At 35.7% G+C, this 14,800-nt stretch overlaps 2 protein-coding genes across 3 annotated transcripts; both read left to right on the top strand.

Annotated features, from left to right (window-relative positions):
- Positions 1 to 962: 962 nt before the first annotated feature.
- Positions 963 to 8,302, top strand: LOC131160278 (metacaspase-1-like). 2 transcript variants are annotated; one of them, XM_058115750.1, is made up of 5 exons: positions 963 to 1,597; positions 6,277 to 6,607; positions 6,794 to 6,914; positions 7,046 to 7,249; positions 8,049 to 8,302. In XM_058115750.1, the coding sequence occupies exons 1-5, from the start codon at positions 1,213 to 1,215 to the stop codon at positions 8,106 to 8,108; spliced, it is 1,101 nt and encodes a 366-aa protein (XP_057971733.1). In that variant the 5' UTR covers positions 963 to 1,212; the 3' UTR covers positions 8,109 to 8,302. The 2 variants fall into 2 exon arrangements, with proteins under 2 accessions (XP_057971733.1, XP_057971734.1); XM_058115751.1 differs by lacking the exon at positions 8,049 to 8,302 and having other exon boundaries at positions 1,003 to 1,597; positions 6,277 to 6,630.
- Positions 8,303 to 10,675: 2,373 nt separating this feature from the next.
- Positions 10,676 to 14,532, top strand: LOC131160277 (probable pterin-4-alpha-carbinolamine dehydratase, chloroplastic). Its single transcript, XM_058115748.1, has 3 exons — positions 10,676 to 11,170; positions 12,552 to 12,744; positions 14,241 to 14,532. Exons 1-3 carry the CDS (start codon positions 10,805 to 10,807, stop codon positions 14,330 to 14,332), a joined length of 651 nt encoding a protein of 216 aa, XP_057971731.1. The 5' UTR covers positions 10,676 to 10,804; the 3' UTR covers positions 14,333 to 14,532.
- Positions 14,533 to 14,800: the final 268 nt, after the last annotated feature.

The raw sequence follows: 14,800 nt of genomic DNA, 5'->3' as shown, positions 1-14,800 counted from the left end.
ATGCGTATTTTACAACCTTTTAAAGAATAAAAAAAATAAAATCTTACTTTATGTCTCTCAAACCAAGTAGAGGATGAGTATTTCATGCTTTAAAAGTCTTCAACATGTTCATAAGAGCTAAACCTGCTTGCAAGCTATAAATTTGAAAAATCAATTTATCAGTCATTGAGGAATAATATATTTTCTTTTGTTAATAATAGATTTGATTTTGGTTTGAAAATTTCAAAATTGTAGTTGACCATTGGTTTCTTATAAACAATTTAAATCTAAATTTATAAATCCTGAAATATTAATTTTTTACATGCTGGCAGACAGTATTTTTTAAATATATCTAATTTTTAGCCTGAGCAGGACAAATTTCAAAATAATTGGCTTGATTAATTGATCAAGATAATTGAGTTTTGATTTGGTGTTCTAATAAACACAAGTTTAGCCATTTTAGGAATTTGATAGTTAATTGAATCATGTTCACTTCTAAAGTAGACATCATAATAATCTTTTTTTGCATGTTTAAAGTTTGCCGGTCCATAATTTATAGTCAAAAATTTAGTTATATTAATACTATATTTGAGTATATTGAACTTAAATTTTGAATTTAAATTTTTACGCTTTTAGACAAAATATAATAAAAAATTACATAAAAGTTCCTTACAAATCTGTTCAAAATTTGAAATTTATTCTCTTTGGTCCGACCAAATAATTCTAAGCTTTTTTGAATGAAAAGGGTTTTTCAAAATTTAAAAAGTCTAAGACAAAGGCTTGTGAGGAGACACGTTTGGGTGTGTTTCGTTTAATTTATTCTCTCATAAAAAGCCCAGAGGAGTAAAAGGAAAACTGCAAAATCTCAATTGCATGAGGTGGATGGATGTGATTGGCGGGGTTGGAGGAACATGGGTAGAGCTGACGGTAGAGTAGCAAAACCCCTAATTCACCAAACCCCCGGTCGGCCGCTATGCCCATGTGGCTTCTGACCCACCCCGTCCCTCTTTCCCACTCATTTCTCTCTTCGAATTTATTAGTCAACCCTCTCTCTCTTCTTAAATCCTTTGATCGATCTATCTCTCTCTCTCTCTCTCTCTCTCTCATTCATTCATTCACCATTCCACCACTTTGGTTTTGATTTCTGACAACAGTGATTTTGATCTTTCTCTTTCTCTCATTGATTGGGAATTTTTCGAGTTTTGATTTCTTCTAACAGAGCAGAAAGGGGCCATGTTGATGTTGGTGGACTGTTCAAACTGCCGGACGCCGCTGCAGCTGCCGCCGGAAGCAAAGTCCATTCGCTGCGCCATCTGCCACGCCGTGACCCAAATCGCCGATCCCCGTAGTCTCCCTCCGCCGCCTTACTCCTCCTCTTCTTCCTCCTTCCACCACCCACCGCCTCCGCCGCCCCCCGCCGTGGCTCCGTCTCCCTACAACCACGCGCCGCCCGGTCCCCCGCCCCCCGCCCACGGCCGGAAAAGAGCCGTGATCTGCGGCGTCTCGTATCGCAACACCCGGCACGAGCTCAAGGGATGCATTAATGACGCTAAGTGCATGAAGTATTTGCTGGTCAATCGGTTCAAGTTTCCTGAGTCCTCCATTCTTATGCTCACTGGTACTTCGCCTTTTGCCTTTTTGTTTTCGTATCTTAGAATTTATCTGTTCTGTTTTTCGTTTAATTGATTATTTTTTGCTGATTTTTGAATGAGAAATTCTAAATCGGTTCCTTTTTGGTTGTTACTTCTGATGGATGCCTGTTTGGTTGTTGGTTCATTGTTTGAAATTTATAGACTAGATCGCGTTATTTGAATAAAATTTTTGGGGAGTATTGGTTGATTATTTGAAGTCCCATATTTAATCTCGTTTATTTCATTAGATGGAAAAAACCCGAATCTGTATTGCATTGCTTTAATAATTTTCAGATTATTCCTTGACATTGGGTTTATTGCATATGATTCCTGAATTCTCTTCAAGTCAACTTGTTTCAAATTCATCCTCCTCCCCAACCCCCCGAAAAGCCCATTTCAACACTCAAGACACTTTGATTTAAGAACTCAATTAACTAAAATAAACACAATAATCAAACTTCATTTCACATGTTGAATTTTTAAACCGTGTATAATGCTGTTTAGAAATAAGTCCCAAGAGTTATTTCACAAAAGAATCAAGTTAAATGTGGAAAAGATGCTATTTCAATATTTCAAGAATGAAAGTTCTATGTTTAGCACAACAATATTCCACACTATTGATTTAGACTAGCAAGCAGTAATATTGAAAGTCTAAGGATTTAGATGTACTAATCAAGTTTTGGAATTCAGAATTTCAGGCAAAGGGTTTATCAAATATGAAAGTGCAGAATTTACAACTAAGGTTTAGTAATAGCAGGGGCTGTAAGAGATAACAGGGGTTCAAACAGAAATTGAAGTTACCACAAAAATCTATGGATGCTTGACGTTGTTCAACACAAGTCTTAGACCACGCTAGAAAATTCCTTGGAACAAGCTTTGAAACACTAAGACGAACGCAACAATGTAATGAAGGGGAAGTGGCCGTGTGGGGGGTATTTTGGTGTGGCCGTGTGGATGCGTTGGAGGATAGTTAGAACTCGTCTGAAGTTCTTCGTGCATACTTTGAAATATGGATATGTATGCAGCCAATGAAATGATGGATTGGTGGCCTTGGGGTGTAACTTTCAATCATAATTTTTCTGAAGCTACTTTGGAAATCACATTCATGCAACTTCCACCACCGATAATCATTTTGCAACTCTTATTTCCACACTTGATATAAGTATGAAAAATAGAAGTTCAGCGCCAATCCTCTTTTTCTCAAGGTGTCACCATGATACATCGCATTACATTCACAATAGCATTTTCTTCTTCTTCTATGGATAATTCATCCTCACTAGTTACTTCTTCAGGAATGTAAGGGTGTTCTTCTCATGATTCTTCTTCTTCTTCCTCTTTTCAATGGCTAGGTTCCTAGTGGGGCATTGCTTGGCAAAATGGCCTCTTTTATGACACTTATAGCACACATCACTTCCAGACATTTGTTTGGAAGACCCATTCATAGGAGTCTTCCCTTTGTCCAAAGGCTGCTGGATTGTGGGATTGCTTCCTCTTGAGGTAACTTGACCAGTGTTGGTAGGTCCAGTCCTTACATAAGATGTGGCCTTCCTTTGGTTGGTGTCATTGGAGGGGGTTCCAAATTTTCTACCCAATTGAGCTTTACTCATCTGCTCATAATCTTGTGCCAAATTAAAGCATGCTCAAGGGATTCAATGTGGTGGGGAAACAACTCTTTTCTGAGTTCAGGTTTTAGGCCAATTCTAAACCTAGAAATCTGTTGGCTAATACGCTCGTCTACCCGACACCTAATGGATAGCTCATCAAATTTACTCATGTACTCAGTCACACTCATATTACCTTGTCTAAGGCTATAGAGTTGATCCATGAGACGTTCCCTATAAGAAATTGGGACATATTTTTCTGTCAATCTATTTTTTATCAAGTCCCAATGTTATATGGGTCTATGACCTAGGCCAGTTTCTTGTCTTTCGACATTTACCCAATGAAGCTTAGCTTGCCCGGTTAGTCTCATTTTTGCAAACCTTACTCGGTGTGGATCATGCATCTTATACCAGTCAAAATATGAATCCATTTCAGCTAACCAATCCTGAAAAATCTTTGGATCCATTTGACCGTCAAAGGTAGGGGCTTCAATTTTTGCTCTCTTCATGACATCCATTTCTGGGTCATGATTATCCCTACGAAAAGGTCTCCTACGTTGGAATTCCTCTTCATAATAATCCTCTTCATTCCAATATGGGATATAAGGGTCATGACGCTGAAATCTTCTTGGAGCATGAGGTCTTGCTGGAGGAGGGATGGGAGGCCTCTCTAAGGGTGGTGTCCTTTCTCTTGGAGGATTGTTTGTTTTCCTAGAGTGGTGAGAAGCAAGTTCATGTTCAATCTCACGGGGCTGTTTGGGATTTTCTGGAGGTTGGTCCGGAGCTAAATTAGTTTCCAACCTTTCGATCCTAGCAAGGGCTTGATATTCCTGTTGATTTTGGCATCAGTAATGTTTTTAATGATGAGGATTTAACCCCATTTCTTGAAGCATATTCTTTTGTGGAGCCCTCTAGTTCTAACCTTGCAGGTGATCCCACCCCGTTCTGCACTCCTCATAAACTTGAAACCCCTAAATTGCCTTTGCCCCCACCTTTACCCATACCCAAGAATGGTGATGAAATTGAAGAAATCTTGGATTACAAGACAACATTCACACGAGCAGGTTCATATCGAAAGTTCTTGGTCAAGTGGAGAGGTAAACCACTTTCTGAGGGTAGCTGGATTTTGAAAGAAGACCTCCTTCATCTAAACCAGGAATTGTACTCCTAGTACTTCACTTTTCATTCTTCGGAGAAGAATTTTTTTGGGCCCGAGAGAGATGATGGGGATCAGCAGCCCTTACCCTTATCCTTCGCCTACATGGTGACACATGGTCAGTCACCCGATGTCCACATTGGTTTATAATTCTTGAAGGTACACATGGAGTATTCTAAAAAATTTCAGCATGAGAAGACCTGAGTTGTTATGCCGACACAAGTCTGAGCTCAAGACCCATGTTGGCCCCACACAGCTTCATTGCGCCAGTAGGGAATTTGGCCTCCCTTTGACTTTTATTTTGTATTTAATTTATAAACATGTAAGACAACTTGCTTGCATGTGCTTGTCCTTAGTAAGTTGTGTGTTAGTAAATTGTGCTTAGTATTTAATGTGTCTTGTAAGTTGGAGGGTTGTAAGTTGTTGTGAGTATTCATTGTGTCTAGTAAGTTGGTGTCTTCATTATTTGTGTCTCCCATGCTTGTATAGGAATTGTTAGTTGTTTAATGTCTTTGTCCCCCTATGCTAGCTAAGCTTATTAGTGCTTCCCCCCCCCCCCCCAATGCTAGCTATATATGTACCCCTTCATTGTAAAAACTATGTAGAGAGAGAAAAAAAAGTATTGTTAGTAAATTAAAAAGGTTTTTCCTTTGTGAAGCTTGTTAAGCTTTGTCCAATCCTTGTGATTGTGTAGTGAGAGGCTGCATTGTTCTCCTCGGAGATCAGGTGGTGAGAGACCACCATTCTATCCAGCGACTCCATCCCTATCCCACTCTCACGATCTCCACCCAAATACACCCACACGGCCAGCACCTTCATATCCCCACACGGCCACCATCACTCTATTGCATTGCTGCATTCGTTGGTATTTCAAAGCTTGTACGAAGAACTTAAGGCGTGAACTAACTTGTGTAGAATATCGTCGAGTCATCCATTATATTATTGGTAAATTCAGCACTTATTTGAACCCTCATTTTATATTGAAGCCTTTGTTGGAAATATGAAATTTCATATTTGTTAAGCCTTTGCATCCATAGACTTCAATATTTCAGCTCGCGAGCTTGAAATCAACTGTGGAATATTGCTGTGCTAAGCTTAGAATTTAATTCTTGAAACATTGAAATTGCATCTTTCCACATTTAACTTAATATCTTTTTGAAAGAATCAATTGGGACTTATTTTTGGATAGCATCATACACCTTTTAAAAATCCTAGAACATGTGAAATGCCCTCTGAATTAATGTGTTTATGTTGATTAACGGAATTCTTAATTTGAAGTGTCTTGAGTGTGTATGCTTGTTTGTGAGGGTTGAAATTGGTAGGACTAGGTCACCCCATCCCGTTCTACATCATCCTCCTTTCTTTTTTTCCCATGTGGGGCTTAAATAAATTTTGTAAGACAAAAATCTTTTTAGTAGTCAACCAGGTATAAAAATGAACCTATAATACGTTGCATCATATGTTTTTGTTTGTTAGTGTGTGTGCATGCTCATGTGTATGAGAGAGAGAGAGAGAGAGAGAGAGAGAGAGAGAGAGAGTTGGTTATGTCTATGTTCCAATTAAGGAATGAATATTAGTTGACTTCTTTGTTGTTTTGCAAGTACTAATCATATCCAACTTTCTTTATGTATCAGTGACTGCTTATGTTAAGAGTGGGATTGGGGAGTGTCTTTGTTTTGGTTTGTTTTTATGGTCCCCTTGTTTAAATCTCGTATGAGTAATAATTGCATTCGATCAATTTTTTATATGTATGATAAACTTTGTTTATCATGTTGTTTCATAATGACTAATTTGAAGCAAGACACTTCCTCAAAAGTAAAATTTGTGAAAGAAAATGTCATTTGATATATATTACTTAATGGGTTCTGGTTACTTCTAATTTCATCCTTTTCTGGAAGTTAATTTGTAGAAGAAGAAATAGATCCTTACAGGCGTCCAACGAAACACAACATGAGAATGGCGTTATTTTGGCTTGTTCAAGGCTGTCAATCGGGAGATTCCCTGGTTTTCCATTATTCTGGTCATGGTTCACAGCAAAGAAACTACACTGGTGATGAGATAGATGGTTATGATGAAACACTCTGTCCATTGGACTTTGAAACTAATGGAATGATTGTGGATGATGAAATCAATGCAACAATTGTCAGGCCTCTTCCTAATGGGGTTAAGCTTCATGCAATTATAGATGCTTGCCATAGTGGCACCGTGTTGGATTTACCATTCCTCTGCAGGATGGACAGGTCTGTCCTTTTTTGGCGGGGGGGTATATGTTCTACTCAATATTTGATTTTCCTTTCATAGTAAAAAGAACTTAACAGGCCTCAGCCAAAATATAATTAAAAATGAACATGTTTTAATTTCATTTCTTTTTATAACAATCAAAGCTTGGCTTACTTATAGAAATCTTTCTTTTTCTCTGTGCAAAGAGGTGGGCGTTATTCATGGGAGGATCACCGCCCTCGATCAGGTGTATGGAAAGGAACTAGTGGTGGGGAAGTCATATCCTTCAGTGGTTGTGATGATGATCAAACCTCTGCTGATACATCGGTAAAGTCTTGGGCATTCGATTAAATTTTGTCCTCCTCCATTTGGTTAAATCAAATATGGTTATTTTTTTCATCCTTCTTTCATCACACAAGTGAAGCACAAAATCTGATCTAGTATTCTATTTTTCACAGGCTCTATCAAAGATTACTTCGACAGGTGCAATGACATTTGCTTTTATCCAAGCAATTGAGCGTGGACATGTAACTACATATGGTAACATGCTGAATTCCATGCGGTCTACCATTCGTAATACAGATAAAGATACTGGTGGAGGAGTTACGACTCTTCTTACAATGCTTTTGACAGGAGGGAGCCTTGGTGGTTTGTCAAGACAGGTACATTTGTGTCTTTTCCTCATTGATTTGTGCATATCTATTACATAAACTTGTAAAGGTTCTTATGTGCATTGCCGTTATTGTCTAGAATGCTGACATAGACAAAAAAAGATGATACCAAAATTTTGAAAGCTATTGAATCTACAAGCCAAACATTGAATTTAAAACACACACACTTAGAGGGAGAGCCTTTTGGTCCCTTCCTTGTCTCACTTTCCTTGAAAAAATTCCATATTCCACCCTCGGGAACTTGGAAAATATTAGGGACAAGGAAAATTTGAGGAATTCAATTGGTTTAGGAAAGTAAGAAAGGAAAAAAAAAATGTATAGATAATTAATGTACAAAATTTTGATTCTAATCATCATTAGCATTTGATTTTTGTTAATTTTTAATGATGATAGAATAATTTTTTTGTTTTTAATAGAAAAAAATATTGAGAGAAAAATAATGGAAAATAAGTTTCTTTCTTATTTTCCTTTCCTTTCCGCAAACAAAATCTTTGATACGAACAAACCCTTAGGCTAGTATGTATACAATGACAAAACAAAAAGTTTCTCACTTGTATTCAAGAGGGGAAAAAAAAGCATTTTGTCACAAATTTTCTATGGTGAAACAATTATTTTTCACGCATTAAAGAGAATTAAGTGAAAACTCATCAACAAAATGGAAGTTGTGCAGTAAATCTAAGATTCTGTGGATATTGCTACTCCCTATATATGTCAGAAAAACTTATTTTGCCTTCCCCATTGCAAATTATTCAGCTAATGTTTGGACATTGCTTGTATTTTGTCTCTGCAGGAGCCACAGTTAACTGCGAATGAACTATTCGATGTGTATAGAAAGCCATTCTCCCTGTAACCATGGAAGTTCATCTTCTCATTTTGTGGATTATTAACCGTTTGTGTATAATATGTCGGCTGCTATTGCGAACCTCTTCGCTCTTAGGAGTATTTGTATGTTCATAATTTCTCAGGCACTGTCTTCATATTGTTTTTTACATGGATATGTAAGATTGATTTTGTTCAGGAAATTTATTTGTGATTTTGGGATAATCATCTATAAGAAAGCCACACATGTGCGTGCACACACCCAGAGACAGATGGAGAGAGAGAGAGAGATTAGGCATTATAGGAATGTGATCATGAGATTACGTCCCCTCCAAAGATGCAAACATTTCCAAAAATTGAGGGTTAAGATATTTGTGTTGATGATCCAATTGGGTTTGCTCAAGTGGTAAGGATGAAGTTGGATTATGATGATTCCAATATTCTAGATTTGATTGCTCACTTATGGTTTGCCTGGTGAATTACTAGAGATGCGTCAATAGGCTTTTTGATTTAGTGTCGCGTAGGTAGGTTTGAAGGATTTGTCCATATTGGAATTCAGTCATTAGAAAAATATATTTGTTTGCTTAGATGGAAAAAGGACAAATTCTAGATTGTAGAAGTTGATGATGAATGAGCAAAATGAAGGCTATTAAAAAAAAATAAAGTTTCTGTTTAGATCTTAATTGTCTTTGTTTAATCTATACATCCCAAGTTTGTCTTGTACTGGGTATTGTTCAAAGCTAAACTTGCTAAATCAAATGAGTCTGCAATGCCTTTATAGTTTGTACTCAAAATTAAAACTCAATTAAAAACTTGTAAATGCATTCCACCCGTTGAATTTAATTGACGAACTTGTAAATTAGTTAAATGTTTTAGTTTTAATAAATATTTAGCAAATATAAAGTGATTCAAAATGGATGATTGCGTGACTTGCGTCAATTACTAAGACTATGTTTGGTTTGCAATGTTATTTATAAGAATAAAATTATAAGCAAATATGCCTCCATGGGCATGACACGGTGGAAAGATATCAGTAAGTAAGAAAGAGTATCGGGGGTTTAATTTTAGGTAGGGACACCCACGGAGCTTGCGGTACCTGTAGATGGTGAGAGTTTACTCTGTGAACCAGTGGGAACTGTGGATGGTGATAGTTTGCTCTGTGAGTCACCGAGGAGCGTGGATAATGAGAGTTCTTTGTGAGCCGGTGGGAGCCATAAATGGTAATGGAGATATGTCTCGGAGGTCAAGTTGGTCGAACATCTAATTGATGCGCAGAAGCTGTGTCTGCATTTCGAACTTTGCCCTAATTAGCGAGATTTGGGAGCAGAGGACGTTGATCCGTAGGTTTGATACCGCACCAAGGGATCCGAAGGGCTCATTGGTGGTTAGAGTTCCTATGTAATAAAAAAAAATTATAAGCAAATATGAAGAGTAAATGAGTAACAAACAAATCTCAAGAGGTATTAATGTTAGATTTTTAAATATTTTGGAGGTTTTATGATTATTAGAAAGCTAGGAAAGTGTAAATAAGGTAAAAAAAAAGAAAGGAAGATAAACAGAATGACATTTATGTTTGAACTTTTGGGGAGAAGGTGTTATTAGCCTCCTTTGTTCATTTAATAATTACCATGTTTCAACTTTTGGGGAGAAATTCAATTCAAAATAGCCTTCAATATCTTTTTCTTTTCCCCTTTTGGTAGAACGGCCCTCCATCAAACAAAACAATAAACTTGTAAGTGAAAAAATTTTACATCTCTAAAACATTTGGATTTCAAGTGAATATGAATAAAACTTAATATAACTTTAAATTATATTTTATTCAAATCAATTGTAAGTTTAAATTTAAGACATGAATTTCGAGGTTCAAAATATTATTTGAAACTCATCTACATGTATGTTTAGGTATTGTTTTGATTGATTGGAGCTTTAAAGTGTGAACTTACATAACAGGAATTAACCGATCTTTCATCTCATATTCCTTTTCATCTTTCTCAAAATTTAAATGTAAGATTTCTAATATAATAGTAAAGAATTTTAATAACTTAACGTGTCTTGAAAATAATGTCCAACCATTGGTTGCACTTATCAAACTCATTTAAAATAACTTGTATAGATGCATCGCTACTTCTAATAGCCGATTTAATATTTTTTAAGATACTATTTTTATTTTTTATTTTTATTATCTTGTAGTTAGTGGGGCTTAATGGGATGAATGTACAAAGATTAATTTTAAAATCTTCAATGCTAGTTATCCAAGAGCGTAACCGAGTCAGGAGCTAATTAGATTTAACTCGCTATTTAACTCGATTTGAATCGAGTTTATTCAAGTTTGAGTTAAGCTCAAATTAATGAATTGAGTTTTAATTTTATAATACATGAGATAAATAATATATATGTTATAAAATATTTTGTGTAGCACATATGCATTATATATCTTTTTTCACATATGTTTAATATTAATTAGTAATCAAATATAATTGAGTTGAACATAAAACTTAAGAATTTACAATTAAATCAAATTTGAGTTCACTAATTTTAAAATAAATTGAGTTTTAATTGAGTTCTTAAAATTGAATCGAGTTGTATGGAATTCAAACTAGAATAATCACAAACATAGCGATTCTTTTTGGACAAGGTAATTCTTGTACAGATTTTTCTTACAGAGTAAAATCTTGCAAAGCGGCTTGCTAGGGGTAGAGGCAGAGTGGAAGAATCCCCAGAACCTCCATGGCCACCACCACCCCCCTTTGCTTCTCCGCCTGTGTATCTCCGCGTTGTCCCGGTCCTCACTCAATCCAAAAGTCTCTAATCTCTCTCTCTCGCCACCGCCTTCCGGGACTCATGAAAAATCGAAGTTGGGTTCGAACTCGGGCCCTGGGGGGCGACATGTTGGGGGAATTTGGGGCGCGAGACCCGTTCCCGGCGGAGATAGAGAGTGGGTTCGGGGAGAAGGTGCTGGGCAACGTCGACACCGAGCACAAAATCCTCATTCCCGATCTCTCCGCGCTCTCTCTCGCGCGACAGCACTGCTCTCCGGTGCCCCCCTCGCAGCCTCCCATGTCGGAGGAAGATGCTCAGAAGCTCTTAAACAAGGTTAGATTGTGTTTTTATTTCGCGCCCCTTTGAGTATCTGTTCATAATCTTAGCTTCCATGACTTAGAGCTTGGAATTTTGTCTCGTGAACTTCTGAAACGGCTTCTCAAGAAGGTGAAGCTTTTGGATTCCTGCTCCTTTACTTCATGCCAGCAGCTTAATTTGGGAACAGCAATAACAATCTGTTTCGAAAAGCTGTTTTAATAAAATCTCTGGTTTGTAATTTCGTCCGAGGTGCTTTGGAAATGGCGAAACTGAGAAACCCAATTACATTTTTTTATATAATTTCTTTTTGGAAATCTTGGGATTTGGACAGCTGCTTTGTATTTGGTAGCCGCGGAAATGGCAGAATTAGACTTCTTTGAAGTTCGACTAGTAGTTGTTTGAGCAAAATCCTGCAAAATAGAACTTTCAGCATGATGTTTGAAGCAGCAAAATTGCTGCATCCAAAAATGTCTTTCTTGTATAAGTTCTTGATTTTAGGTTCTGTGGTTTGGAATTTTGTCTCGTGAGTTACTGAAATGGCAAAAAATCAACTAATTGGTTTCGTCCCAATAAGTTGAATATTTTGGTTTCCTGTTCTTAAATTTCATTTCAGTAGCCGCGTGAATAGCAGTAGCAGTTGTTCAGAAGTCTGAAGTTCTATCTTCTCTGTTTTGGAATTTCATATGAGGTGCTGTGAGAATGTCGAAATTGAGAAGTTTTGCATTTTGACAGTCTCATAATTGGCTGAATTAGATGAGACTTTGATCGATTTCAGTTGCCAGTTTAATCAAAATTGGTAATGACCCAATATTTGGTAACTTAGAATGGAATGAAAGTGGAATTGAATGAAAAGTTATTTAGCAAGTATGTGGAAATGTAAAACTGCACATGTGTAAAATTATAAAGATCAATTTCATTTCATCTTATTTTTTTCTTGCTTACCAAACAAGTCATAACTTCCTAACTTTTGTATTTCTTTTCCTTTTTTTTTTTCTCTCTTCAAGTGAAGCAATTAGCTAGTAAAACTTCTCCACCCAATTTGTTTGTTCAAATTTTCACTTGATTACCTAAAGAAAAAGCAAAGCATCGACAGCTAATCTTGACTTTCTTCTTTATCAGAGGCTCACAGATCTTAAAAAATCCCAAGAGCCTGTATGTAGTTATCAGAAATCTAGTATAATTGCTGTTTATTTCTTTTACATTCCCTTAAGTTCAAGAGCATGAACTTCGGGCCTTGAATTTAGATTTGTGTGGATTTGACCGAAACTAACTGTAAATTTGTATTGATTTTTCCCCCCAATTCCATACAAATCCGAACTAAAGGTCCAAAGCCCCAGAATCCGTACTTCAAAACACTTCCTTATTTTCATAGTTAGTGTAATTTTTTTCACTCTAGGTTGTTGGGTGGAGAATTTTGGATGAAGAGGGGGCACTTAAATTACAGTGTCTCTGGAAATTGAGGGACTTCAGATGTGGGCTTGAACTTGTGAATAGAATTTACAAGGTTGCAGAAGCTGCAGGCCATTTCCCAAATCTTCACTTGGAACATCCCAATCAAGTTAGAGCTGAACTTTGGACTGCTTCCATAGGTAATGTTGATTCTAAATTTCTAATGAGAACTGTTTGTCTGTTTATTTCACTCAGCTTCTTCTGTTAATGTGATTTTGCTAGGAACCTGAGGTATAGAAGAATCACATTCATACCTAAATAAACTGAAAATGGGAAACATATAAATAAATTATGCAAATTTCTGAGCTAGGATAATATGCTTGTTTGGTCTGTTAAAAGCTGCTTTTGAAGCTTCAGTTTGAGCGAGGATCTGTTTGGAACTTGGAAAATATGAAAGGGAAAAAAAGAAAGATATAAAGGAAACCACTTTTTTCTTGTTTGGTTGCATAAGAAAATAGGAAAGAATGAAACTTAGAGTAAATTAATGAACATCATTTTTCAGTTTTTCATGCCATTAATCTTTGATTTTTCTTAATTTTGTATTACATTTGAATAGACTTTAATTCTTATTAATAATTGAGATAGAAAACGCAATGCAAAGTTTTTTTCTGTCTTCTTTTCTTTTTCTTTTCATTTCTGTCGCAAAATCCTTCACCCAAACAGAGAGTTACGGATTTAAATGAATAGTTTCCCATGGGTTATATATAGTTTGTCCTCAATATTACTAAAATGTTCTGTTCCCAGCATTTTGATATGGCATTACTGGATTTCTAGTTGGGAATTTTAATTGAAATAAGCTGTTAATTGTAGCAATTTTACAATGTTTTGAGTTTAGTCGAGCAGTGGGTTAAATTATTGATTTTTCATGATTTCAAATAATTTAGCAGGCCTTCTTTTGAACCCTATCATGACAGTTTACAGAATAAATTTTTCATTGTTTATCAATTCTCATATTCTTACCCTTTGTTTGATCAAGATTTTGTTTGGGAGATGGAAAAAAAAAAATGAAAATGTGAAGGAAATTCATTTTCTATTATATTTTCTCTCTTTATCAAATATTGTTAAAATAAAAATTATTCTAATTTAAGTAAAAAATTTAGAAAAATCATATGTTAATGATATGTAAAATCAAACTTCTATTCATTGATTTGGTATATTTTTAATTTTATAACTTTCCTTAATAAACCAAACATGAAAAATGGATTTCTTCCTATCTTGCTTTTCTTTTCTCTAACTTTTTCCAAGTTCCAAACAAGTCTTAATGGTTCAAGCTAATTGAATCTTATATCTTGACACTGTATACAGAAAAAGCTTGAATTTGGATAGGGCTGTCTAATACTGATACTTAAGTATTGCCAACTTGCCATAACCTTCATGTGCTATGTAAGCTGAAAAGAATTTGATGATTCAGGGTTCTTACTTCTTAATTCTTTTACATTTGGATTTGCACATATGAACATTTTTGTTTTTCCAAAATTAACTTTTATGTAGTTTACTTGGATCAGATGATTTGGTTTTGCACCTCATCAGATCACAAGTTTATCTCTTGAGTTTTTAATGATTTGGATGAAGTAAAGATCCATATGTATTATACCTAACCTTCAATTTTTATTTTTTTTTTTGACTTAAATTGCAGGGGGTTTGAGCATGAATGATTTTATCGTTGCTGCGAAAATCGATAAGGTAGAAACATCAGATCTTGTCCCAAAGAAGAGAATATGGGCATAGCTGCAACTTTTCTTGCATTTTCTCAAGAAAATCCATTGACCCATCTGCTCTTGAAACGGGTTACGCCGCTTTTCTCCCATAATCCCTTTTTTCTTTTAACTTCTTGCATCACCCAAAGTGAACCTTTTTGTTCCTTGTGTATATGAATTAGTTAATTGTTTTGTTTTTCCCTCAGCAATTATTGCAGGTTTTTATGGGAAGGCATCGATCCCCTTTTCTGAGTTTTGAATTTAAAATTTCAAAAATAACTAAAAAAAAATTACCCTATAGAATATCCTCAATTCCTCCTCTCTGTTCTTAAGAGAGGTTGGAATGGTGAATATTTTTTCAATTATTATGATATCGAAACAGGTATTTTTACATATCCATGTGTACAAAATAATTGCATTTTAATTGAAATTCAAGCAAAGAAAACAGAACTACACCAAATTTATTTGTTTTTTTTTTTTTTTGAAAAAAAAATTCACA

This window comes from Malania oleifera, chromosome 7 (assembly GCF_029873635.1).
Source record: "Malania oleifera isolate guangnan ecotype guangnan chromosome 7, ASM2987363v1, whole genome shotgun sequence".
In the NCBI taxonomy this organism is placed as follows: domain Eukaryota; kingdom Viridiplantae; phylum Streptophyta; class Magnoliopsida; order Santalales; family Ximeniaceae; genus Malania; species Malania oleifera.
Note: the sequence above shows the minus strand (reverse complement) of the source record. Positions and strands in the feature narration are given on the sequence as shown.